The sequence below is a fragment of the Salvia splendens genome, chromosome 11 (assembly GCF_004379255.2).
Source record: "Salvia splendens isolate huo1 chromosome 11, SspV2, whole genome shotgun sequence".
NCBI classification, from domain to species: Eukaryota; Viridiplantae; Streptophyta; class Magnoliopsida; order Lamiales; family Lamiaceae; genus Salvia; species Salvia splendens.
Genome location: NC_056042.1, coordinates 32,623,452 through 32,651,193, shown reverse-complemented (window position 1 = coordinate 32,651,193; position 27,742 = coordinate 32,623,452). Strand labels below are relative to the sequence as shown.

The window sequence follows — 27,742 nt, the reverse complement described above, 5'->3', positions numbered from 1 at the left end:
ATAAATAATAATTTATCATATATTGCATAGTTAGTATACGGTAGTTGGAGTAAAGACCAAAAAAAAAAGTTGTGCCTTTCAAATAGTTAGTAAGTACTCTACTATTTTGTTCTATAAAAATATCTTGATAAAATGATTGTTCTTATAATTAATAATAATTGTGTGTAAAGGAACAATTGATATGAATAAAAGTGAATGTTTCAACGAATAAAAAATACAATTTACATTATTATTTTCAGTTTATAGTCACTTTTATTAGGAAAAGATGAATATCAGAGTCGACAAATTAAAAAAAAAAACAGGGTACAATTTAAACTTTATATATACTATATATTAGAAAAATACTAGTATTAATTAGGATTTATTATATTTTAACAAAATATTTTTTATAGTAGAAAATATTCGAATAATTAATTTAGTGGTGATATATTGAATGATAAAAAAAGGGATAATGATTCTCATATGCGTGACATATGCAACACTAAACGTATAAAGTCATTGTATTTACAATGAAATTAATCCCACTAAAAAATGAATTTCTATCTCTACACGAAGTTCGTTGCCAAATGCTTTATTTATCCAGTAAGAAGATACATCAACCATTGATCTTCATGATCAATGACCGTTAATAATTAGTTATGAGTTATGACAATATTTAAGAGTTCTCTATTCTATATATACTCTCTCACGAAAACACACACTGCCACACCACACATACATTTTCTTTTCTTTTTTATTGCATTTATTATAAAATTAATTGTATTGAAAACAACTAAATTTTATTTTCCTATACTATAGTTCTTCACAATCCAAGAGTTGAAAATGGTTTTTGCGTTCTCACAATAAGAAGAGTTCCAGTTGGAACCCTGTCTATATATAGTATAGTTATTTCAATAGTGTATTATTAAGTTTCTAGAGGAATCATACTTCCCCAATATATATGTCTAACTATAATTAATAATATCCCGACCAACTTTTCATGGAAAAGCATGACTTAATTGTAAATTTCTAATCATTAATATTGCTTGACTTCATTATAAAGCTCCAGCCGCAATTATGCCGTTTCATACTCTCAAGGATTCAAGGACAGATATAATATTACTTCAAAGTTAATTAATTGATTGTGTTTTAAAAAAATAGAAAGATTTTTTTTTATTTTACGATTTGATTGAATCGTAAACTTAACATGATAGTATATTTTAGGAAAATACGTTAACAAGAACTTTCACTAACCTTTTAATTCTTTAACAACAAAGGATGTCTATCTATCTATATTGGCTATTTGTCTACTTTCAATTGGAAATAGTTAAGTGATTCATATGATAAAGATATATTTTTCGATCAAGACACAAAAAGTATAATACAATTTAATAAAATGAAGGAACTTTAGTGTTGCAAATTGTTGACGTGCACGTGGTATAATTAATATAGAGTATCACTTATATTATTCTGATTCATTCAATTCAAAAGCAAGATAGAAATGTCCCACAGCCCACATCTTAGGCCATCCGCAATGGGGCGGACGATGGCACGCCCGATGGCGCGCATCGTCCGCGCCCGCCATCGTTCGCCCCATTGCGGGTGCGTGACATAGGCCCCGGACGATCGTCGCGCCCTATATTAAGGGCGCGGAGTATAGCGCGGACGATGCCCATCGTCCGCGCCATCGTCCGCCCCATTGCGGCCTACGCGGACGATGGCCGCGGACGATAGGCCATCGTCCGCGCCATCGTCCGGTCCACTGTGGGCTACGCGGATGATCGACGCTGCCGATGACACGCGGTTTCATTTTTTTATAAATAGAGTTCATTTGTAATTTAATTTCACGATTTCACTTTCGAAACTTATTACATTTACATAATTACTACGAAATGGATTCAAGTCCCAATAGTCCTATGTTTAGCGGAGAGGCGCGTTGGCCGGGTACAGAACCCGGCGAATATCGTTCGTTCGACGCCGACACCCAGTACAATCCCGATTTCAGTACGGAATCGTACGGGTTGTCTGACATGGAGCCGTCTCCAAACCGACCAAGTGTTCCCTCCCGTCGTGACGCCGCAGCGGCCGATCCCGAACCCGCCGCGACCGCTTCCGCCACAGCCAAAAAGAAGCGGAACCGGCAGCGGGCGCAGAAGTTGCCGCCTCCCGGAAATTGCGATGAGTACGCCCCCGGCCGTACGAACTACACCGACGACGAAACCCTCATTTTGGCCCGGTGTTGGGTAGATATATCGGAAGACCCGATTTTCGCGAACAACCAGAGGCAGGTCGCGTACTGGGAGCGCATCGCCGGCCTCTACAATGAGGCCAAGCCGCCGACCACGTACAAGTGCAAACGTGAGCAACTCCACAAGCACTGGGATCAAGTGAAGAAGCAAGTGAACTTGTACGCGGCGGAGTTCGAGAAGTTCACGCGGGCACAGGGGAGCGGCGAGAGCTTGAGTGACGTGCGCGCTAAAGCGCTGTTGTCGTACCGGTTGATGTACGGCGACTTCAAGCACGAGGCCATCTGGGCGCTCTTGAGGGACAAGCAGAAGTTCCAAGGTGGAATTCTGCACACTGGTGCGCCGAAGAGGACGAAGACCACCGAAGCTGGTGATTACACGAGCAGCGGCAATCACCCGGTTGACCTCAACCGGACGTACGTGGATGAAGGGAGTTCCGGCACACCGGTGTCCTCCCGGCGTCCTCCCGGCGTCAAGGCTGCGAAGGCCAAGGGGAAGGCAGCCGCGACCTCATCCTCGACCGCTGCAAACCCATCTCCGTTCCCGGAAACGCTCCCGACCCAGACGGCCACCGCGTTTGAGTCGTTGGCAACAGCGTCGATGGCGAGGACGTTATTGCAGACGCACAAGGCCCTCAAGAAGTGTACCGACCCCCGATGAAGCCGAATATCTCCGGGCGTTAATCGATGAGCTGCGTCGGAAGTTGGGAATTGCACCGACTTAGTTGTTTTTTTTTTGTAAGTTGAATGGTGTAACTTTTTTTATTAATGCGTCGCCATTTGTTATTTAGACGTTTTTTATTTACTCGTTACTATTATTTAAAAACATTTAAATTAATTAAACAAAACAATAAAATGATGATGTGGCGCGCCATAGGGCGCGCCTTAGGGCGCCCCACTGCAGGTGGGGGGAAGGAAGATAAAACTGATGACGTGGTGCGCCCTAGGGTGCCCCACTGCTGATGCCCTTAATTAAATCTTCTTATTAGACCTAATTAAAGTAAAAGCATTACGAAGTAGTAGTAATTATTTTTGTTGTTAATATTGTCGAGTAATTTAGAAGAGTTTTCGTTAGTTTTTTAGAACTAGAAAAGTTGTTTGTGTTGATTGAGGGATATTATTAGTTTTGATATGTTTCTTGCATAACATCTTTAAACCATTATACAAATTTTCTTTACAATTTACTCCAGTTGTCCCATATTAATTGTCCACTTTTGTCATTTTCATCCGCCTCACATTAATTGTCTACTTTCACTTTTTACCATAAATAGTAAGGTTGTCTCACATTTCACTAACGCATTCCACTCACATTTAATTATAAAATTAATATATAAAAATGCGGCCCATATTCTATTAACTTTTTCAACTCATTTTCCTTTACATTTCTTAAAACCTGTGTCGGAATCAAAGTGGACAATTAATGGGGGACGGATGGAGTAGCTAGTGTCATCATTATTATTATTATTGTTGATATTATTGGAGAACTAAAAAGCATAAATGAATGTTCGGGGTAAATAAGATTAAAAGATGGAGGAGATGTCACTTCATTAAAAATGTCCTGGCCTTGTATATTTTCAATTGATAAAATCTCATATAAATTGAATGTTGTATTATAGAATTAGTAACATAAAAATCATATAAAAATAAACTTTGTTAATTTAATTTTTAACATATGGACTCACATTAGTTGAAAATTTCAACTATAAGCCAAAGCAAAGATTATGAACTGTACATCATTATACATACAAAAGCAAAGCAAAGATTATGAAGGATCTACTTAGTATATATGTATGCCAAACATCCATCACTGATCAAGCTATGTTGTGTGGTCTTTGAAAAGGGGAAAAATAGGATATTATGAGTTCAAGGAATGCATTAATATTTCACAAGATCATTTTGAGAAGACCTTGTAAATTCTCCACAAGCTGCTCAATATTCATGTTGTCTTCTTTGTCCTTCTTTTGTAAGAAAAAAAGAATTAATCCATAAATATCGTACTAAAACACACACACACACACTAAGACCTAATTGGTGATAGAAGGAGAGATTCATTAGGCTTATATAATGGCTAGTGCAGTTATTTTATTGATTTATTGCGGTTTAATTTATAAACTCCACATCTGTTGTGTCACACAAATTCACAAAAGATGCAGGGACAAGTTTCAATGCATGGATCTCAATCGAAACGCCTTAGGGCCAACGCCTCATTGGTCATGGTTGACTCATTTCCGATGCCACCACTGCGAATTGGCTCCTAAAGTCAGTTATCGACCCACTTTAGGGGCAACATCTCGTTGGTAACAGTTGATTCTTTTCCCAGATCAACTTTCCAAGTTAGCTTCTACAGTTTGAAACAATCGATTCCAATAAGGGTGAACGTCTTCACTGGTCAAGGCCGACTCCTTCCCCAGAGCACCACTCTGAATTGACTCTTCGTCCCGTTGATAACGACCGACTCAATCCTAAATGACCACTTAATGAGCCACTACGCCCAATCGTTGGGCCTCTCAATGAAAGCACCGGTATTACATAAATGAATTATAAGTACTCATCCTAAAAGACTATTTTATCAGGGATAGAGAACTTATTTAACCTATAAAACCGACATTTATGTTGTCTTACACAACCGATATTAGACAAGTTTCCTTACACTAGAATCCATAACCTACAGGACTTTGTAACTTTGACTAAAGATTAGGTTTTTACCATAACCCAAACACTATGATAGAGCTTTACCTCAGCAGTAAGTGTTATACTGAGACAAGAATCCCCATAACTCATAAGGCTGCTGTTAACAACACAAAACTGCATATTCTCAACTTCACCAACAATTTTCTCAAACACACCTCTCTCTCTCCGGCAGTGAACACTAACCAGAAGCTCTTTATCACAAAATCTTGCCCTAATCACAGGAAAATCGTCGTCGTCGCCGCCTTCCTCTTTCTTGACATTAAACACCACTGGTTCAATGCTTCTTCTCTTCCTAGCCCTCTCCTCCAACCCCTTCACTCTCTCCTCCAAACCCTTCATATGCTCAATCGCATCTCCCAAAATAGAAGCCTTGTCCATCTAAACAAATCATTACACAATAGTAGTATTAATTAGGTTTTATATTCATATATGTTTGGAAAAAAATAAAATTAATTTAATTAATTATTCACCTTCTTTAAGCCAGGGATCAGAGCAGACAAGGCTACAAACCTCTGGCTGAGCTTCTCTCTCCTCTTTTTCTCCGCTAAAGAATGGTGCGTGGACGACAAACGGAGCGACTGGCTCAGACACGACGAACGCTTCTTCCTCTTTAGGCTTCATCATGCTGACCAGTTTGTGGTCATAATAAGTTGGGATAGCGTCAAACTGAAGAGCACTTGGGACGTGGTAGCTCGTTCTGAGCTGCTTCAGTGGCCGACCATCATCGTATACAGATGGTTGCTCGAAAGATTCGTAATGAAATGAAGACTCCATCTCCTTCATAAAATCATGCCTCAATAATAGAGAATAGTGTAAGGATTATTGCTAAATTTTGAGGAGTTTTCTTACCAAATCAGCTAAGTTTCTGAAGGCTGAAATATCCATGATCTATACCTGCATCAAATCATATTGTACATCAAGATTTTAAATAAAATTCAATTTGGATTTCCGGTATTAGCTAAATGTTTGAGAATAGAAGGACTTGCCCTTCAAAGCATTTGGCTAAACTACTTTATCTTATTCTAGAAATGTTAATAAAAAATAAGTTAAAGTTTGACAGAAATGATCATCAATTGGTCCAAGAAATCGTGATGGTATCTCTTTAACTATTTTATTACAAAGTCTATCCATGGAACTTGCTCATGATGTGTGACTGCACCTAAACGTGTATATTTATTTTAATAAATTAATCTTTATATTAATAATATATAGTGGGTAGCTATATAGCTTTATGATGGAGTAAAAGCAACAGAAAAATTAAAAAACTCTTTACGAATAATTAAAGAAGGATTTTAATTTTTATATGCTTTGAAATTTGAAGGGGCGGGCTGGAAAACTGATCTTCCACCAAAAGTGGATACACAAATCTTGATGGGCACGTATGGAAAATCGCATACTATAATTAGGATTAGTTAAATCAAATGGACAGACGAAACATCAACAACCGCAACCTTTTGGTTATATTATAGATTTATACTAATAATCATATAATGGACATATTTCTTTTATGTTATTTGTAACAAGAAGATGATCTGATATGATATGATAACATGATATGACAAGGTATGATCTCATATCATATACTATATGAAATAAATTCAATTAAAGAAATGAAGGACTAATTGAAGATTAATTTATATACTAGAATTATCACTAATTCCATGTACAATAATGAGTAGTGAATGTATGTATATGCCAAGTTGTTAGCATTAAACTCAAAATCTTAACGTGTGTTTGGTATGATAGATAACTCTAGGGATTGAACTCTATGAACAAAAATATTCCCTAGATGAATTATCTATCTAATCATTATGTATAATATACGACAAATCATTTGCAGTTGTTTATTTATTTGTTTGTTTCGAATATAATGGGCATAGGTTTTTATCATTGTCCTTTACAACAAATTGTGCTACTTAACTTTTTGTTAATATGATTAATAGTTATGTGTTTGAGTTGGTTTATTGACAAATGGTTCACATTTGAGACCAAAAATCTTAGGTTTGAGTCCACCGTGACTTGGGGGCAAGTGAAAGAGATGGCGGCGCAGTGGTGAAAGAGATGGCATGAGGAGAATGGAGGAGGGGAAGGAGATGGGGGTGCATGGGGGACGAGGGCATGAGCAGAGAAGCGCACGGGAATGTGTGCACCGATGGGATGCGCGTATGAAAGACTTTATCTTAATTAATTACAAACTCGACGAATACACCAAAACATGCCTACTAGTTAATTTACAAACAGAAGACTTCGAAAAATATTAGACATAGCATTAATTTTTGTTATTCTTGAAGTGCATTTGATGCACGACCACTGTCTCACCGCGTGATACGTTGTGTTAACTATTACAAAAATGACATTTTGACGAAGAGACCACAGACAAGCCCGTGAATGTGGGGTGCCCAAATGTGTGATCTACCATATTTTGGCCTATTTACACTATTTTTGCATGTAATTGACTTGTATATGACTCAAACACCTTCTACACATATAAATACCACATAATATAAGAAAATGGAAATGATCAAGAGATTGTTAAGGGTCGATATATGGGCCCACAAGACTTCGGGTAGATATATGGGCCCAAAAGTTTTAAAATCTAAAAAATGAAAGATGCAAATGTCCATAATACCATTAGGCCCATAAGCCCATTGAAAGAACATCGAATATTTTAGGGGAATTTCTTGGCCCATATTAATTTTATACTCTTACTACAAGATAACTATATTTGTTAAATTGTCTCAACGATGTGGAAACACATATCATGCCCGATTAAATTACATAAAAATTGAAGCTCAATTTGATATTTTATTTATTTATTTAACATTATAGAGAAATGGATACTATATCAAACTTTAATTTTAAATAATTTGTAGAATTAATGATGTCAACATTAACTTCTGAGGTATTAGAACAAAAATATACTCCAAAATAAACAAAAAAAATAATACTAATACCGATTAAATGAGAGCAGTGCTCATAGACGATTTATATCTAAGTATCTAACTACTAACTAGCTCACATGTGAGCATACATGCATGATTTCCTTCTTGATGTTAATTTATATCTTGAGAGCAATATGTAATCTATTCACTACTTCCTTGATGTTAATAGACATTAAATGTTCCGAAAATTTCATGTATTGAGCTTAGCATACGTCAAATTAAATGTGTATCACTATTGAATGTGTTAGTATTTCATTTTTACTATTATTGGTAAAAGGAACTATATACATTGTACTGATTCATTTCACTCCTATAATAAAAGTAGAAATCTCATTTCACTAACTTCTTCCATTCATTTTTTTTACTTTTCTTAAAATCAGTGTCGTTTCAAAGCGAGACATTTAAGTACTTATAAGATTTTGAATCAAGATATTAATAAATTAGTTGAAGAACTATATCTATTTAAGTATATAATCATGCTTATTTGATTTAACTAATCCTAATTATAGTATTTGTGGATATGATAATCATGCTTATTTTGGCTATACTAATGTTAATTAATGCTTAATTAGCTGCTAATGCTTCTATAGCACTACTATAAAGTATAAATGTCTATAATTAATTAGCCTGATGTCTATACACCAACATTTTGATCTTATGCACTTCATCATTTCATGATTTAATGTTTACTTTAAAATTATACTGTATTGAAAATCATTTCTGTTCTCAATGTTCTCCGATTCAATTTTATTTATATCATTTCTAAAATAAATATTGAAAGGCAATATTTTTTATAATTAAAACTTAGTATGACGTCATTTTGAAGTTACTATATCCGATGTGAAGGCCACGTCATGCGCTACTCTTTGACTAAGTCACATGTACAGTATTAACAAGGGATATTAATCAATAACCATTATATAAATAAAAATTCAATATGAGGTCGTTAAGTATGTCATACTCCCTCCATCCCCAAAGAATATGCACTTTGGGTTTCTCAAAGAATATGAACTTTGGGTTCGACATGAATTTTAATGTAAAATTGATAAAGTAAGAGAGAGTATAGAGAAAAAGTAATTAAAGTATTGTCAGTGGAAAATGAGTCACGCCTCATTAGAAAGAATTTTTTTTAAAAAAATATAAAGTGTATATTCTTATGGGACGGACTAAAAAAGAAAAGAGCCGTAGATTCTTATAGGATGGAAGGAGTATTAATTATAATATTGCTGCATCAAATTGAATTTCTCCCAATAAATTCAATTTGACATGAAATTACAAATATATCGAATGTCAATGTCTTTACACGACGAAATAAAGTTGATGTTTGCGTGGCGAGTGTCAATAGGTCATCTTACGTTGTTATTTTTTTCATTTTGATTAGTCATTAAGTTTAAGAGATATCCTTTTCGTACTTTTTTCTTTTTGATAGTCTAAAAACTTAAGTGCTTTAGAGTGTAAAATAGCAAGATACCAACAAAAAAAACTAATAAAAGAATAAATCGAGTTTTGATTTTTAGGCAATGTTTAAATAGTAACAACGTCAACAACAATTTTTAAGGTTTAGGAATCAAACCAAATAGATAAACTAAAAAATTTAATGATAATATGGTTTAATTGAGTATGAAGCTCATAAATAATGTCCACATACTAATATACGTAGAATAATATTTCTCCATATATATTCTTGTATCACATCAAACCATAGGATAGTAAAAAAAACGATCCAATTCGTCTAAAAATATCAATATTATTTCTGAAATGGGTATTGACGCTTAATAACACGAAACTTCAAAAAATTTGTTTTTCCCACTAACTTTAAACTTAGGATATAATATTATGAATTTAAATAGTTGTTAGGATGGTCAACCATGACGGAATCGAGTGAGCATTTACATCACAAACTTAAATCCTATCGAATTAGTGAGCATTGATACACAAGTTCTTCAAAACGGTGTCGTGGTGTAGTTGGTTATCACGTCAGTCTAACACACTGAAGGTCTCCGGTTCGAGTCCGGGCGACGCCATTTATAACAATGTTTTTAACATTTCTCTGCAATTTCCATTACGACGTCGTACCTATGCACATAACCACCCCAGATTTCCCGCGCAACCACGTCACTCTCAACCAATCATATTACTTGGTTTACGCCTCTCTCAATTCCAATTGGCTGCGTACATCCACGTCATCCACTTTAACCAATGGTCGCGCTTTAACAGCAAGTTTTGAAAAACGTTAACGGGCTCCGATTCAATTTTCCTTCTCAACAAATCAAAGAAGAAATTTTTAATCATCATCACCAGCACCTTGATTTTCTGCTCAGAATCTCGATTCTTTCCTCATCCGTCAATGGACTCAGAGCGGCCATCTCCGATCATTGCTGCCGCCTTCTGTTTGGTTCTAATCGGAGTTCAATTATCTAAATCGTCGGCTTTGGTTGCCGCCCCAGATTTTAATCCTCCCTATCCGAAAGCCATTTCCGTGAGTTTTGATTCCATTTACTTTGGTTTGTATAGGGTGCGTTTTTGTGTTTCTGTGAGCTGTCTGTCTTAGGATGCCTTTGATTTATGAATCGAGGTCTTAATCAATCTAGGGTTCTTTTTAATAAGATTAAATTGATCAACGTCATGTGGTTTTTGTTATAGGATTGAGAGAAGCTATTGTGAAGGGATTAGGGCTCCAAGCTGACGATTTCAAGGTATCAGGCTTCGATTTAAGGGATGCGCTTGTGGGGAGATCAGTAGCATACGAATTCGATGTGGAGATTGAAAATAAAGTTATTCCCTTGAAGCTTCTGGAGGATGTGAACCGATGGGAATATGTGGATTTGCCCCTTTTCCAAGTGGAGAATCGGGCTAGGCCGGGCGAGGAAATTGTGTTGTCTGAGAGACAGAAAGTAGACGATCAGATGCCCGTGCTCGCTCCGTTTCAGTTGGCCGGGCCGATGGAACTGTGGATTCAGGATGCCGAAAACATGAGGATATCCTTGCCTGTAATAGAAATTTACCATTGTTGATATTTCCCTTTTTTTATATCTTTAGTTGGTTGCTGATTTTGCTCGGTTTTCGTTCAGCACGATGTGGATGCTGGTGTGCTAAAGAAGGTGATCCTAGCAGATGGCGCTGTTGTCACTGTTAAAGGGGCTAGATCAGTTAGCTTGCGCCATCCAGTTGAGCTTCCACTTCCTCTCAACATCACAGACAATGGCTTTGCCTCAGGCCTCATATCTCTGGCTGAGCGTCTCCAAGATGTTGCTCGCTCCAACGATGCTCCTGTCCTTTCCCTTCGTATAGTTGGCCCGACATCGCTCACGTCCCCTGCCCCGTCACCTTCCCTCCTCCAGCAGCCGCCTCAAGCTCAAGCGCCTTGCGCCTGGCCTAGTGGAGCTGTCCTCTACTTCCAAGAACCAGGCCAGGGGAAGTGATGCTATATCTCCCGTTACCTCCAAGGAGGAGAAGCCACGGCCCTTCTTGCACCGGACTATTTTAGCACACTTTGGCCTGTTGTCTCCCTCAATGGCTCAAACCCCAACTTGCTTGGCTTTGAGGCACTGCTGTCCTCTGTGTTGGGTCCTAGAGGGGGCAAGGAGGGGTCTTTCAAGGTGTTGAAAGCGGATGTGTCAGCTCAGACTTTCGTGAAGATTGGTTTTGGGGTCGAGAAGAGGCTGAGAGAGGGCGATGTGGTTGGCATGCCTGAATGGAGGACGAAGCCGTCAACTATGAGGATGCATTTTGAAGTGCTGGGTAAGGTTGATGGGGACAGGATTGTCCCGGAGAGGGTGGCGCAGGTCAATCCCGTGATAGCAGAGGATTCCGTGGCACAGAGCGCGCTCTTGGGCAACGTTACTATGTCAAAGATGCCTGTTGTTCATCACCCTCCAAATCCATTTATGTTGTGAGCTATTGTGGAGGATGAGGAAATTGTAAATATTGTAAAGATTCTTGTTTGTTCCTTTTTATAAGTAGTTTAGGCAATATAGTGTCTCTTTTTCATGGGTTTGCCTTTGTTGCGTGTTCGTGTTCATACTATTGTATTGAATGATCCCGACCGTTGCTGGTAGGGCAGGGCTCGATATCTTTGTACGAATTAGCAGTTTTTTTATTGTATGACACAAAATACATCTTAAAAAGGGATTCTTGATGCCATCTCCATTTTCATTTCTTGAAGGAAACTCCCTTTTGAATGCTTAATGCAAGTTCTTTTGCTTTCCCCAATCCAATCTTGTCCATATCCATCCACCTACCAGTGAATTGAGGTTTTCACCAAGCAACTTTTCATGTCACAAACATTCCATACTTCTCGTACTCATCCAATTGCCCTAGATGGTAAACCTTCTCAGCTCCTCCGCGCCCAAGCCTCCTTGATTGCGAAGAACAGGAGGTTCGTTACCTGCAAACTGATCATTCAGGGAGACACGAAGGTGGGATTTCATGAAGCTCAGGTAGAGGTACCTGTGAAGCCACAAAAGCACACTCAAAAATGCCGGCATCCTCTCTTAGACCGTGAAGGCATGCGTCTGCGAATTTCACTGCAGCATATGCCTACAGATTCAACTCAACCTTCTTGTCTTACAACATTGAACTAAAATCATTATTACCATTGATAGAGTTGCTGAGCCTGGACCTGCTTTTGCCTGAACCACTTCGGTCCCACCATCTTGAATTCGCTTGGTTAAGAAATTTGTCTCCTCCGGTGTCAATGGGCAAGGAAGCTTCACCTACAAGACAACTTCTCTCAGTAACATGAAGATGGAAACAGCAAAATTCAATCTTTACTACCTGTGAGAGAAGGGGCAGAATTGTGCTCCAGCATGCCCACCAACAACAGGAACACTAACCTCTCTAGGATCAAGTCCCAAAATTCAGCCTAAAATCCATTTTAGTAAAAGAACATACATCAGCTCAGTTGAAACTATATCCTAACCATGAAGCTAAACTCTTGAACTGAGTCTCGAATGAACGATTCAAGGCTAAAAGCACAGCACCACGAACGTGTTGGCACGAACAACATCAAGCATGGTGACTCCCAAGAGCTTTCTGGGGTCATAGATGCTAGCATTCTTGAATACCTCAGCTGCAATGGGGACAGTGGAGTTCACTGGGTGGCTGATCAAGTTAATGAGCGCGTTAGGGCAGCTCTAGGAAATGCAAGTGGCAGTGTTCCTAACCATGCCGGCATTGATATTGAACAGATCGTCTCTTGTCATCCCCGGCTTCCTCGGAACTCCAGCAAGTATGATCACAAGATCCATACCTTCCAGAGCACTCTCCAGCTTCCCCTGCCCCAGAAACCCTCTCACCTATATAACCAAACATGCCAATATCCCATTTTCAGTTTTCCTCAAGAAATATAGATACATACATAAGGGCAAAATATTGTACTCCCTCCATCCCACGATATTCATTTTCGTGGCATCCCGAGCCATTTCCTCTTTTTGATAAAAATCAACACTTTAATCACTAATAATTTTATCTCTCTCTACACTTCAACTTACTGAATGTATCATTTGACAAAGAATCTATAAATAATTATTGCAGAGGCTCAGAAAACAATACCTTTGACATGGCAGAAGTAATGACTTCTGAAATTGGCTCAGTTGTGTCACCAATTCCAAGGCTGATAACTTTAGCATCTGCATTTTAGCAATGTGTGCATTTCTCCATCTTTCTATCTAACAAATCATATACATAATGAGATTCTAATCAACTACACGTGCATTAAATAAAACAAGAATTATCAAACACAATTAGAAACAATAGTCCTGAAATAGACCTCGAGAAAGAGATAGCCAGCTTGAAGTTTAGCTAGGTTTTCGTTGCACGCCACATTTGTCTTGTATGCTTCATCAAAAGTAGCATCATCAGTCAGAATACTGAAGTGAAGTTAATGCACTGAACAATCTCTATATAGTGGAAGAAACCAATCGGAGCGCATTCAAGAATTACATGTTCATCCTCATGACTAAAACTCTCTCTTTAAGGTCAAGTGCAATATTCATCTTATCAATGTGTTGTATTCGTCACTACACATTCATAGTACACCACCTTCTTTCTAGCAGTGAAACATTGCTCCTAAAAGTTAGCTCTCTCATCTTTCCAAGCTTCCGTACTCCGATTTAAACACAAAAACCAAGTTTTTAAGGGGGAAACAACAATTTTAATTGGATATGGCATGCAAAATTTAACATTAAATTTATACGGATGTGAAATCACTAACAACTGGAGAAACTAAACTGATATAACCTTACATCAGCCAGTTCTGGAGTTGTTCTTCCCTGCAGAGCTGAAACCGGACAGAAGATTCAACAGGAAACTGCCCCCATTTTTCTTAGTAGAATGGCTCAAGTTGCTTATCAGAGACCAATGTGTGTCAAAGTCTGGCTCATAACCCTTCTGCTGCATCACTTTCAAGAGCTCCGACGTCTTGCTAATGTTCTTTCTCTGACCGGTATCTATTAATCACGCAGTTGAACGCCTCACGCTGTGGAGTTTCACCTAACTGGATCATGGATTTAAGCAGATCTTCTGCTTCCACCACTCGACCGCCTGCACTCAATGCACTAATAAGAGTGTCCCAAGTAATCATACTCGGTTTTTTAAGTCCCTACACAGCATCTCCTTATGAAAATCCAGAGCAACATCCAACTTTTGGCCATTGCAGAAACCTTGAATGAGGCAGTCGTAGCTGGTGGCCTCCGGATGGCTTCCTTTCTGCAGCATAACGTTCAAAAGGTTGACTGCTTTATCCACACGGCCATACTGGGAAAATTGTTTGATTAAACTATCATACTTGATGTGGTTCGGTGTCAAACCTTTCAACACCATTCTGTCAAGAAATCCTACTGCTTCATGAAGTCGACCCTTACTGAGAAGTGCCTCAACAATATCGTTCTGAATGGCCGAACCATGGATCCAACCTCTCAATTCCATTTCTCGACTCAAATTCAAGGCTGGCTCAAGTTCTCCTTCATGGCAGAGAGAATTGATAACTCCTCGTAGCGTACGATTAGTTGGCTTCAGATCTTTTCTCATCATAGTTGTCAGGTAGTGAAGAGCGTGTGATACATCTTTATGCAACAGGAGTCCTCGAATGACAAAATTGAAAGTAACATCATCAAATTGTAGTCCTCTGTTTTGAAGAGCACCAATCACTGTATCCAATGTCTTCCGCCTCGATGAAATGTGAAATATCAGAATATTATACAGCACGAGCTCTGGGATGCAAGTTACTCGAAGCATAAGCTCTTTCAAGCTCAGTGCAAGAGAGAACTTTCCGTCTCTGCATATGAGGCGTACCATGCTACTGTAACTAGAAGGGGAGATACTTAAATCCTTTCGTATCATTACCCCGAGGGTCTCTCGAATTTTCTTCAAGTTATTTCGTTGACAATAGCCTGTAATGGAAGAGTTACACATCTCAGCATCGAGAACTAAGCCCTTCACTTCCATGAATATACGAGCTGCTTCTTCAAACCTTCCCAACTTGCAGAGCCCATTCACGAAAGCAGAGTGGAAAGGGAGATGTGCAGAAGTCTGATTCCTCAAGCACATATTTCTCAGTTCAACAGCATTCTCATAATTAGTCCTGCACAAGTGAGAAATTAAGCGAGTCAATGCGTCCATAGGCGGAGGCAGGCCCTTAGGGATCATAGTTTCGAGAACCTTGTACGCTTCTGCAAACCTTTTCTCCTGACAAAACCCACTCACAATACGACTATAAGGTATGTGGTAATAAGACAAGGAGGCTTGCTTGAAAACTCGTCTATCAAAACACAAGCAGTACCAGTGAATCCTTGACGACAAAGTCCTTCAAGTAATGAGTCAAAAATATCCAAAATGTCACAAGAGCTGACAAAGACCATGGCCTCAAATAACTCTAGTGCCTCACTTAACAACTCGTTCTTGCAGAGATGACGCAGAATGGCCTTTCCATCTTTCACTTCAGGCAACCAATTAGATTTGCGTGCAAGATTCAAGTAGAAGTGAAGGCTCGCCAAGTCACCTTTTTTGCATGCATCAACCAACAAAGCAGAGTAGGTACCATTATCAATTTTGTAACCCCTTCGTGTCATACCATCAAAAAGTGTCCTTGCCCTTAAAGTGTATCCCATTATGCAGTTAGTCCGAACAAGCAAATTTAAAGTGCTTTCATCGAGTAGATAAGTTGATTTGGGCATGGTCTCGAAATGATGGTTAATGACCTTGGCATTGAAGGGAGCTCGACAGAGGCAACAAAATAACGAAGACAAGGCAGGTAAAGATATTTCTTGGCCCCACCGTGTCATTTCACCCTCCATTATGAGAATATTTTCTGTGTCTAAACTGTGTAATTTCTCCATTATATAGGAGTTGAAATCCGGTATCATGGCATCATCGAGAACTTGAGTAATTGCTCTCTCATACTCATCCAGATCCGTGTGTAAATAGAGTCCATTACCAAGTTTGTCAAAAAACTCTGCTTTAGTAAATCCTTTGTCATTGTCCCTTCTAATCTTCACACTCAATGGACTCATCCCCAAGAGCTCGAATCCTTTAGCTAGTGGATCTTCCGTTGCTGAGAGTTTTACTAAGCTATGATCCAACATCTCACAAACTATTGCCTTTACTTCGTCAAATTGTCTAGCTTCACAAAATCCGGCCACAAGTACCTTATAAGTAGAGAAATCGGGAGCCACTCCCATATCTTTCATTTCAACAAGTATGCCACGAGCATGTATCCACATACCCCTCCTTAAACAAACCACTCAACAGAGAATTATAAGAATACAGATGAGGCTTGAGACCTCTTGACACAATATCTGACATATAAAAGAAGCATTCTTCAGTCTCCTCTCACGACAACTGGACCCGATCAAGATACCTATCGATATTTCATCAGGGTGAAAACCAAGTTCTTCCAAATCCCACAAGAACACGCTTGCTTCCTCAACACCAAAGTTTCTGCACACTGAAGACAGAATCTTGTTCCCATGTATAGTATCCGGTACAACTTTAAAGTCAGCGAAAAAACTCAATAGATCATCGTAGTCCTTCTTATCACAATACCCACTAACGATTGCACTTATGATCAAACTACTTGGTTTCATTCCAAAACTCATGACCTTCCTAAACAGATCTCTAGCTTCCTGCACTTTCCCATCCACACAAAGCCTTCGAATTAAATTTTCGTGAATCCATTTTTCCTCCAAACTTCCTCCTATCCCCACATTGATCATATCATCATAAACATGATACGTCAACTGTGCTGCATCAACCTCAATCAAATACCTAAGCAGGGCTCGATAACTCGCCCTAGACGGCACTAAACCTAGGCCCCTCATTCTCTCATAACCAACACAGCCCTATCCAATTCAAATGCCCCCACATACCCTTCAATCAAACCACTGAAAACTTCCTCATAATCCAACAGAAATCCTTGGCATTCCCCTCCTTGACAACAAGTTCTCCACCTCCCGATAAAACCCGGGCTGCACGAGCATAGAAGCCATAATATTACACGAACGAGGGTAAATGTTCGAACTCTCTAGATTGATTGCTAGCCCACTTGAAAATTTCCCACAAAGATTCGACCTTTCTAACCTCAATCTCAGATTTCTCGTTTCTACATTCAAACCCCACCAGTAACTCAAGAACATCTTGAGGTTTTAAACGAAGAAGAAACTCTCCAAAATCGACGCACTATCTTAGGGGATATGTCAGAGAGTCTAAAAATGTAATCTTTGAGTAAGAGAGTGGTAGATGTATCACCTTTGTTTGAAGCCCTGATGTCTAAACACTTAGATATCGCAGATTTTGCGATTCCAGAGAGACTTTGTGGAGACAAGTCGTTGTGGGCGAGATCAATTTCAGTGGGAAAATGGGCTTTACGTTGATGAGTGAGAAGTGGGTGGAATCCTGCGAGAAGGCTGTCTGGAAAGGTTTCGCGAGAAAACAACATACATTGATGAAAATTTAGCAGCTGCAATAGAAGTTGCAACATTTGAGAACTCAATTCTAGAGGCTATTCTCTTTCGATTATTAGTGTTTGTATTTATAATTCTATTTTTATTTATTGAATAACTGTCAATGCATAAATATTATCACATTAAATTTATCAACTACTAACATTTAAGTGCTTTTTAATTCATATGAAAAATTTCATATTAATAGTATTAAATAAAAATATTCAAAAAATATTTGAATTCTTAATTTCTTCTGACTTAAAACGATATTGTTCATCAAATTTAGGTTGAATAGTAGTATACCAGTATTAATTTGTATAATAAAATATGAATAAAATAAGGTATTGTATTAAATTAATAAAATATGAATAAAATAAGGTATTATATTAAATTAATAAAATGTGAATAAATAAGGTATTGTATTAAAAAAAAAGTAAAGGACAAAATTGGTCTTGAACAAATGGTCATTTTACAATTTTGGTCATAAACTTTATCTTTTGAATTTTTACATCCTGAACATTTCAACTCTGATCACAATTGGTCCTCCGTTTACAATTCCGTTAATTTTATAATGGTCAACGGGTTTAACCCAATTTAACTGATTAAAGCTCTTAATTATGATTTTTAACTCACTAATTATATTATTAATTATTATTCTAATTTATTACTCCTAATAAAACAAAACAAATATATTAACAATAAATATACTAAAAACATATGAAATTAAAATAACAAAATGAAATTAAAACAAATTCTCTGACACTTAGCCAAAAACGAATCGTCTTCTCCCTCTCCCCTCTCCCACCCGCGACAAATCACCCTCCATCTCCCTCCCCCCTCACTTCGATCGCCGGCGAATCTCATTTCTGGACGAGGGATTAGAGTAGTTCTAGACGAAGCTTAGTACTTGACCAACCCTTTCTTATCGCCCAAACGAAGAAATCATAACCCAACGAACAAAGAAACCCTAAATGGAGAAGGGGAACGACATGGAGAAGGAGAACGAGAAGGATACAACACGAGTTGGTAAGTCTACGACTCGTATTTCCGCTGCCATGGTGACCCTCGCGACTGCCGGTGGACGTTCGAGAGGAGGAAGAATGGATTACACTCCAAGCCCATTCCTTCAGATGCAAATGAAGTTGGTCCTTCCACTGAAAATCCACCTCCTCCGAGTGAAAAACACACCGACCCCGACTGATACTCGACCGCCACCACCACCCGCGTCTCAAAATCGACCGCCGCCGTCTCAAGCTCCTTATTTCATATATTTAGAATATAAGATTTTAATTTCGAAATAATTAAAATCATAATTAAGAGCTTTAATCGGTTAAAATTGGGTTAAACCCGTTGACCGTTATAAAATTAATGGAATTGTAAATGGAGGACCAATTGTGATCCGAGTTAAAATATCGGTTAAAATTGGGTTTAAACCCGTTGACCGTTATAAAATTAATGGAATTGTAAATGGAGGACCAATTGTGATCCGAGTTCAAATATCGGGATGTAAAAATTCAAAAGATAAATCTATGACCAAAATCGTAAATTCCTTTAAAAAAATTGTTAATTTCATAAATTTCATCGAAGTTCGTGGCTTTTTTTAATTGGAGAATATAATGGCTAATTTCCAATTGAAATTATTCGGATTGATTGAGCAATGAACATTGGTGTTGCAGTTGTACCTCCCAATAATCCTCCTTGTCTCTCTCACTCATATTTCTTCAACTCTCGCTCTTTCTCCGATCAATAATCCTACCACTCAAGGTCACTCTCTCTCTCTCTCTCTCTCTCTCACTGATTTTTCCATGTGATCATCGTAGCATCGAAGAAAGAAAAACAAATAGATAGGTTTCCTTTTGTAATCAAATGGGTAATGATTATGATTATTGGGGGCGAAAGGGATCAAGATTTGACCGTCCCGGAATTAGATAATCACAAAGATTGAATTTTTAATTTCTCCATCAATGGTGGTCATCAGTGTTTATGCTCCGTTAGATTAGATAGAGCATATGCACACACATACTGAAAAAAGTGAATGACTGTCAGATTGATTGTGTATGTGGTATTGGATTTTGCATTCTGTTAATCTTGATTTACTAGAGAAATTGATTGATTAGAGCATCTTTATCTTCAGATTATTTACTGTGAAAATGGTTATCTTTTGTCTGTCATTGGATGCTTGGTTGGTTGACTTTGTGAGGGGTGTGTCATGTGTGCAGGAAGGAAAAGAAATCTAGCTGTGCTCAGTCGAAACCGTAATCTTGATTACCATAAGAGTGATAGGCTAGTGACCTCAGAGACTATGGCATCCAAGGGAGTGTCTCCTGAAGTCAATACGAGCCTTTATGCGGATATAGAGCCATACAACACTGGCTTTCTAAAGGTTTCGGACATTCACACAGTATATTATGAGCAGTCTGGGAATCCAGATGGGCATGTGAGTTTTTGTTACCTCTCTACATCATGTGTACCTGTCTTGTGTTGTAGCTGCTATAACATTTGTGTTAGTATCGAATGCACATGGATGTCTTATGTGTGAATTCCTAACTTGGGTCATGGCAAGGGTGCAACTGTTTTAATTCTTAATTTGGCCCAAATTTTGTTAGATGAGCACTAATTAGATGCTTGAAAAATGAAAAAGAACATATGATCAATTCCCGCATTTAAGATCATGCTTGGTGGAACATTTGATGCTTGATTTTGCAACAGAATTGGTGTCAGAAGGATGATGCATTCCGAATCAGTCTTGTTGAGAAGGAATGTGTATGAGCAGCACCCTGCTTCTCTAGGTTTTGCTTTGAGTCTTCTTCCACTAAAAGCTTGTGAAAAAAGATGCTATCGATATAAGGCAGAGTGTCAACAGTCACTTTTTCTCTCTAACTTAACTGCCTGGATCATTTATACCGGGATAATTTATTCTCATTAGTATTACATTATATAGGGTGTTGTGCAACAATGAATTTCTCGCAGTTTTGCTTTGGCATCTTATGGATTAAGATCAACTATGTGATGTCTTTTTTATGATCTTTTATTCGTGCAGCCAGTGATTTTCCTGCATGGAGGTCCAGGGGGTGGTACTTCATCTAAGAACCGGAAATTCTTTGATCCCCAGTTTTATAGAATCATTTTGTTTGATCAGGTTTGTGATTTGAGTTATTTGGTTATGAGGAAGCTAAGGAACACAATGGGTGACGTTTTCATTTTAAATATTTCTCTTCCAGAGAGGCGCTGGTAAAAGTACACCTCATGCATGCTTGGAGGAGAATACAACTTGGAAACTCATTGAAGACATTGAAAAACTAAGAACACACTTACAAGTTTCAGAATGGCTGGTAACTACTAGTACTTCTTAATGCTTTGGTGGGTGCCGCTTTATGTGCTTCATATCAATATAAATTTACAGGTTTTCGGTGGTTCATGGGGAAGCACACTCTCTCTAGCATATAGTGAATCCCATCCTGACAAGGTTTCTTGTTTATCCTTTTTCATACTTCTCAAAAGAGATTACAGTTTTTTTGCATATTGAATAATCATCTCGTTATATTGAACTGACTGTTGATTGCCTTTAACTTGCATTATATTCAAGGTGACTGGCCTAGTACTGAGAGGCATTTTTCTGTTGCGCAAGAAAGAAATTGATTGGTTTTACGAGGGTGGAGCTGCTGCCATATATCCTGATGGTATGCTATTCATTTTCTTAATAGTTCACCTAGAAGTTGTAATGCAACTAGACTAGTGTGGCTTCTGGCTAGTAGTATGTACAGAGCTCTAGATGATTGAAAAAATGGGAACATAGTATTAGGTAGAAAGTGTAATGCATATTTTCTATTATGCTGTTTGGTTTATCTGGACTTCTAAAATTAATTCAAAATCATCTTTTTTGTAGCCTGGGAACCATTTAGAGATCTTATTCCTGAAAGTGAAAGAGGATGTTTCGTTGATGCCTACCACAAGAGGTTAGACTCCAGCGACAAGGAAACACAAGTATTGACATTCTTCTTTTGCTTTCTACGCAGTTGTTTTGTTGTTTAATTGTTGTTACTGAGTATCTCAATGAAGCCATAAGTTTTGTCAGAAAAGCCTTTGGAAAAAAAGTGTTCTCATGAGATCCTAGTACCTTTTTTACTGAAGTTGGTCATGATAAGTTGTTGTTCTTTTTCTTATTCCTTAGTTATTTTTTTTGTGTTTTTTCAACCCTTATCTTTAACATTATGCGTCCCATGAAGTCGTGGGGGTTTTGGAGAGCCTACAGTTACACATCTTAATTGGATTTGGAGCACATTTTGCTTACAAGTATACTGAGAAGCATTTTATGGTCTGCCTTAAAGTTGTTTATCTCTTTCTCTTGATAATGTAGTATGCAGCTGCTAGGGCATGGACCAAATGGGAAATGATGACAGCTCATCTTCTGCCCAATGAAGCTACCGCTGGAAGAGGAGATGATGATAAGTTTTGCTTGGTTAGTTCAGACGCATATAATTAGCATTTTCTTTCTCATTCTTTTATGAAAGACTTGAATTTTATAAAGCTGCGCCAGATATGTAGAAAAGCTTGAATATCAAGTTAGTTCGCATTTAGCAATCTTCTGCTAGAATCATTTGTTTCTTTTTCGAATAACAGTTAGAAAAACTTAAATGGAAGTATTTACTTATTCTCCTAAAATGTCAAAACTTGTTTCAATTAATGCATACAACTGAAGCAACTTTCTTGTTTTCGAGAAGTGAATGGATGATATATGCTAAAATGGAGCTCAAGAATAGACATGGTCTGGAAACTGCAGCTATTTTGTGAAAACTTAAAAATCAAATGTGGAGAGAAAAAAAAAGAATTATCCATATTCCCTGCATTTTCCGCAGGACAAATATCATTAGAAATTGTCGAGCTTTGCCTTTTTCCACTTGAGTTCTTATACTACCTAGTTTTGTGCTTGTAATTCATGCTGCTAAACTTTGGTACTGGTAATCAAGTTAGGTTATTGTGATGTTGTTGGCAGTTAAGTAACCGAGATACAAAAATCTCTCCTGTTGTAGCCTTGTCTCATTGTTTTTTAGTCTAGGACATCAGTTGTTTTAACTATTGATGAAGTGTTGGTATTTCTCTCAATGATTATCAATGCCACCAGATCTATCAGAAGTATGAAATCCTCGAGAAAATAATTATTTTGTTTCAGTTTGTTGGAGTCATTTGAACACAGTAGTGATGCATTCCAAATTTCATGAAATTGCCAGGTTTCTGTAAATGGTTTCTGTTCCTTCAGTTTCTGCGACATACACATTTTAACTGAATCCAGTTTTGTTGAGAGCTTCCTGCTTTGGAATTTTGTGTCTAATTGTTTTTGTGATTTTTCCGTTAGATTAAATTTTTCCTCTTTCTCCAGGCTTTTGCACGGATTGAGAATCACTACTTTGTCAACAAAGGTTTTTTTCCTTCAGACTCCTACCTGTTGGACAATCTTGAGAAAATAAAGCATATCAACACTGTAATTGTGCAGGGTTTGTTTACTACTACCTTTTTAATGGTAAATTTATAAAATCTTTAAATATAATTGTTGAATGTGGAGAATAATATTTGCTGTCCAGAGACTTCGATATGGTTATTCAGAATGTTGAATTATTTTGAGGAACTATATATCAATGTTAAAATCTCATTAAAAGAGATATTAAATCTGCTCTGTCATTAGCATTCATCTTTTGTAGCATATGTGTTTGTGTGCCAGATAGTTTTCTTATGTTGTCTTGTCATGATTCGGGCTTTTGAGTTTACGCCAAAAGAAAAAACATACTGAGTTTGAGACGCGTGATATTGAAGTCTCTGATTCGTCGTGCAGGGGAGATATGATGTATGCTGCCCCATGATGTCAGCATGGGATCTTCATAAGGCTTGGCCTGAGGCTGATTTTAGGGTGAGAATGCATTTCCGCTTTTTCGACATCTTTGTCAATATAAAAAAATTTATTTCCATATGATAGGAATTTGTTGGTATTGTTCTGTCCGCTGAAAATATCGAAGGGATATGACTTGCAATGACTAATGGAAGCTAACATTTAGGTAAACATGACTAGAACAACAGACATACCAATTTTCCAAATCACCATCTAATAAAAAAATTAGGACTGAAGAGAGTTATTTTGGAGAAAGGGGAAAATACATTTGATATATATGAGTGAATTTGTTGGATTGCCCAGGTGGGTTCCTGATGCTGGGCATTCGGCTAACGAACCAGGAATATCGAGAGAAACTTGTTGCTGCAACTGAGAAGATGAAGTTCTCATCAATGGGGGTGCTCCGTAGACCTATTCTTATAGCCGGTGTTACCTTTTCTAGTTCTGGTGATAATGTCGATCATTTATAAGACAATGTTTGAATCTCTTGGAAATTATTGTATTTCTGATTCCAAATATTTCAACTTTGGATGTTGGAAGGATTATAGTATGAATTTGATATACAACTGAAATTATGAATTTCATCTTCTAAAGTTAAACAACTGAGTGAGCAGAATTTTTGTGTAACACTTCTCTTAATACATAAAACAGAATTGACCAATATGCCGGTAGTTTGGTTTTTACGCTTTACAACAACAGAAATGAAGAAAGAATGGCAACACCAAATAATAATTCAATAAATAATTGAACAAACAGGAACAATCGTCACAAAACTATGTTGCTGTGTGCGTGCTCAACTTAGGTTCAGCGCCAACCGTTTCTCGTCTCAGCCGCAGCTGCCTTTCCAGTGCTCTGTGGTTCCGAAACTTGGGGTGAAGTTTCGTGTATCACGTCCAGCTTTTGACCAGGAATCAGTAATGAAATCAGTTCCTGCTTTCTTGATTCAACCCTGCAAATATCAAAATATCCATTTTTATCTATCAACCATCTAAGTAAAGGCATATGTTTGAGAGAGAGAGAGATTTACTTACCCCTGAGGCCTCGCACGTTTGGGAACAGAAGATGATGTTAGTTTCCTGAACTTCTCCAACCTTTGCATAGCACTACTCTTTACCGTTTGCTCTTTAGATCTATTACTTTCTGGTGTCATCGAAGCTGCTGATTTCAATCTCTCCTGCCGTTTTGGAGTCTTTGAAACCACTGCCGGGCTCCTTTTCTGCAAAAGTTCAAATTCGTGACAGCTTAATACACTACTACTACACTTGAAGGAAGTATGAAATACTCCACATGAATAAAAAAATGCTTACTTGAATATCACTAGCATTTTTCTTCTGTAACTTCCGACCTGGGGTGCTCACATTTGCATTTTCACATTGGCTAGCTGGGGGTCGACACCGACTCTTCTATCCAAGGTGGCTTCCTTAAGAACTCCTCTCTCCTGAAATACAATGTGATTAGATCTCTGTTTGCTGTTTCAAAATTCAGCTGCAATGTGGAGGTGGTCCTCACATCAGTTCTTAGTCTAAATGGTTTAGGATTTGTGGCCTTTGGTTTCTTCAGCTTTGTAACCGGACCACTCAAACCCTCTTTCAGAATATCATGTGCTTGAGTAACCTATCCAATCAATAATTTATTGCAATTAGAAACATTTTGCACGATAAATGCAAACAACAACAAAGTCTGAAATAAGAAACCTTCTTTCTAACTTGGTCACATTTCTCGAGCACTCCAAAGATTTGTCTTCCATTTTGCTTCAGAATGTTGCTTGGCATTCTGCATACAATATGATACTGATTATTATCACTTGAAAAATAGCTAAAATATTTTTTCAACATGTTTATAGAGTTTCGAACCTGTTTTCATCAGAAGCAGCCGCGTTTTCTTTGTCATCTCCATCCTCAAAGTCAAGTCCATTTCGTCCCCTTCAGAAGAATTGTTTCCATGGTGGTCTACACAACTTTCTGAAGTAATGTTTTCATTCCCATTACACTCCTCAGCTTTTGCAACTTCCCTTTTAATAATCTGCTGAGGCAGAATCCAAGCATTGTGTCGCTGGTGGCACTGTCGAATGTGCTTCTTCATGAGATTCTTGAAGTACAGACTCTCACTGACTTTTGTGTCCACTGTTTTCCATAGCACAACTTTCTTCCTTCTTCAAGCTATGTGTCTCATCCTTTCCCAGAAATTTCTTACGTTCCTGCTTCTGAGATAACTGTCCTTTGGTCTTTGTTCTAATCGATCTTCCTGATTTATCTTCTTGGCCTTTGCAAGCTTGAAGTGGTTTCCTTCTCTGGCTCGAAATCTCAAGCCTATTCATCCCTTGGCATAACTTTGAGACGGGTGTACGCAGCTCAACAGATGTCCTTACCTTGATGGCTTTCTTTGGAGAGCGAAAGACCAACGCCTTCGCCACCATTCGACTCTTTGGCACTTCAACATTGATACGCTTTGGATGCTGAACACTTCTAAACGAACTTTGATCAGATGTGCTTTCTTGTTCCTTGGAGTTGTGAGATACTTTGCAGCAACCGGTTTCGTCTTTGTCACCGGTGTAGATCCGGCTTCAAAAGGGGCCGAACGACCTTTTTCTTCCCTCATCCATCTTCTTGGACATCGATGAAATGACAGCCATCCTTGATAGTCTCGGCTTGGAAGATTTCGGAGGAGCTGAAAGTGGGCATTTTGTAGGTGTTCTGCAAAAGATATCATTCAATATTTCAAGAAGCAAGATAACAGTATCATATGGCTACCGAAAATAAACCTGCAAGATGAGACTAAAACGTACCTCGAAGCATTTCTGTCGAGTGCTTTTCGAAGCCTTACATTGGGACTCCTGGCTGCCATCACCTGTTTGAGCAGAACAGACAAAGATTTAGTCTCCACACAGAGAGGCAATGCAGTGGCGAAATCAATGATTTGATGACTAACCCTGAGGACAAAATTGTTGTAGATTGCTTCAGAACCATTTCTTCCTCGTGCTTTTGGTCACATCCTGAAACAAAAACAACCTTCTTCTTCTTAAACACTAATATACAAGAATGTTTTGGATGTTATCCTGAAAATTGAAGATCAATTTCAACAGGGAGTTGAAAAGTGATACAGATTTAAAGATCTAATACATAAAAATGCTTTGCTAACCGCAAATTCAGTCAACAATACAATGAATAAGCTCATAATTCCCAACTATTACCAGTTAACTGAGGAAACCCTCTCTCTCTCTCTCTCATTGCAAAATTATCACTAACAAAAACAAATCTCATCCATCTAAAGAGAAATCATGTTAAAATTCAACCTATTATTGAGAAATCAATGAGCCAGCTGCAAAGCCTAGATTCAGAAAAATCAAATTTCGGAAAGTAGAGAAGAGAGCCGAGATCTGGAATTTGGGAACTAACCGACGCGGAGGCAAAACCAGTAATGGTCGTCGGGGCTGTAGTGATCCGGAACAGTGAAGTCCACAAACTTCGTGCCTAATTTTATCGTAAAATTCATCGTCCTCTCCGCCTTTCAATGACCCGATCGAGTCTCGGTTTTCCGATGATGAACTGATGAGAATTAATCGGAATTTCGTTATACTCCTCCATTTTTAGTGAGATTAATCCTTCACCGCAATAACCCTCTCTCTCTCTCTCTCTCTCTCTGTGTGAAATATTATTAATGGAGCAAAAAGGGTGGATGGAGCGTTGTGCACTTGTGTGAAGCGACAGCATCAGAAAAAGGAGAAATTCAAATAGGAGGCCAGTCTGAAAGTAGCCGTTGGGATCAATCCTACGTGGCTGCTGGTTGTAGGAGAAATGCTACTCATTGGGCTTTCAGAGTATTGGGCAAGTATGTGACCCAGCCCAATTAATTGGCCCAATCCGTAAAATTGACTATGCTCAATTATTTTTTATTCTTAGCATTGTGTGTTTTTTCTACAATTTGAGTGACAAATTATGAAGCTAAAAATTCTTATTATACCATACTAACTTTTTAGGGAAGATCCAAAGCGAAATTTGGTGCATACGCTGTATACTTGGTGATGTCAATAAAAATAAAATAATTTGTATTAATGTGACAACATAGA

The 27,742-nt window shown here is 38.1% G+C and overlaps 2 protein-coding genes, 1 long non-coding RNA gene, 1 other non-coding gene and 3 pseudogenes across 6 annotated transcripts; 3 read left to right on the top strand and 4 right to left on the bottom strand.

Annotated features, from left to right (window-relative positions):
* Positions 1 to 4,051: 4,051 nt before the first annotated feature.
* LOC121756274 lies at positions 4,052 to 5,917 on the bottom strand (annotated as a pseudogene).
* Positions 5,918 to 9,807: 3,890 nt separating this feature from the next.
* Positions 9,808 to 9,881, top strand: TRNAV-AAC. Its single transcript has one exon. It is a non-coding gene; the product is annotated as a tRNA-Val (tRNA).
* A 323-nt stretch (positions 9,882 to 10,204) lies between these two features.
* On the top strand, positions 10,205 to 11,847 carry LOC121754824 (annotated as a pseudogene).
* An 84-nt stretch (positions 11,848 to 11,931) lies between these two features.
* Positions 11,932 to 13,001, bottom strand: LOC121756277 (malate dehydrogenase, glyoxysomal-like). Of its 3 annotated transcripts, none has more exons than XM_042151776.1 (5): positions 12,924 to 13,001; positions 12,634 to 12,721; positions 12,453 to 12,572; positions 12,307 to 12,383; positions 11,932 to 12,251 (listed from the first exon to the last, which is right to left on the bottom strand). In XM_042151776.1, the coding sequence occupies exons 2-5, from the start codon at positions 12,665 to 12,667 to the stop codon at positions 12,174 to 12,176; spliced, it is 309 nt and encodes a 102-aa protein (XP_042007710.1). In that variant the 5' UTR covers positions 12,668 to 12,721; positions 12,924 to 13,001; the 3' UTR covers positions 11,932 to 12,173. The 3 variants fall into 3 exon arrangements, with proteins under 3 accessions (XP_042007710.1, XP_042007708.1, XP_042007709.1); XM_042151774.1 differs by having other exon boundaries at positions 12,840 to 12,998; XM_042151775.1 differs by having other exon boundaries at positions 11,932 to 12,244; positions 12,840 to 12,998.
* Positions 13,002 to 13,627: 626 nt separating this feature from the next.
* LOC121756272 lies at positions 13,628 to 17,795 on the bottom strand (annotated as a pseudogene).
* Positions 17,796 to 19,438: 1,643 nt separating this feature from the next.
* Positions 19,439 to 23,826, top strand: LOC121753708 (proline iminopeptidase-like). The gene is made up of 11 exons (XM_042148955.1): positions 19,439 to 19,559; positions 20,015 to 20,232; positions 20,836 to 20,934; positions 21,017 to 21,127; positions 21,199 to 21,261; positions 21,382 to 21,475; positions 21,682 to 21,779; positions 22,153 to 22,254; positions 23,173 to 23,287; positions 23,624 to 23,697; positions 23,764 to 23,826. The coding sequence occupies exons 2-11, from the start codon at positions 20,098 to 20,100 to the stop codon at positions 23,809 to 23,811; spliced, it is 939 nt and encodes a 312-aa protein (XP_042004889.1). The 5' UTR covers positions 19,439 to 19,559; positions 20,015 to 20,097; the 3' UTR covers positions 23,812 to 23,826.
* Positions 23,827 to 26,273: 2,447 nt separating this feature from the next.
* Positions 26,274 to 26,638, bottom strand: LOC121755410. The gene is made up of 3 exons (XR_006040723.1): positions 26,605 to 26,638; positions 26,462 to 26,523; positions 26,274 to 26,369 (listed from the first exon to the last, which is right to left on the bottom strand). It is a non-coding gene; the product is annotated as an uncharacterized LOC121755410 (long non-coding RNA).
* Between the last annotated feature and the right edge of the window lie 1,104 nt (positions 26,639 to 27,742).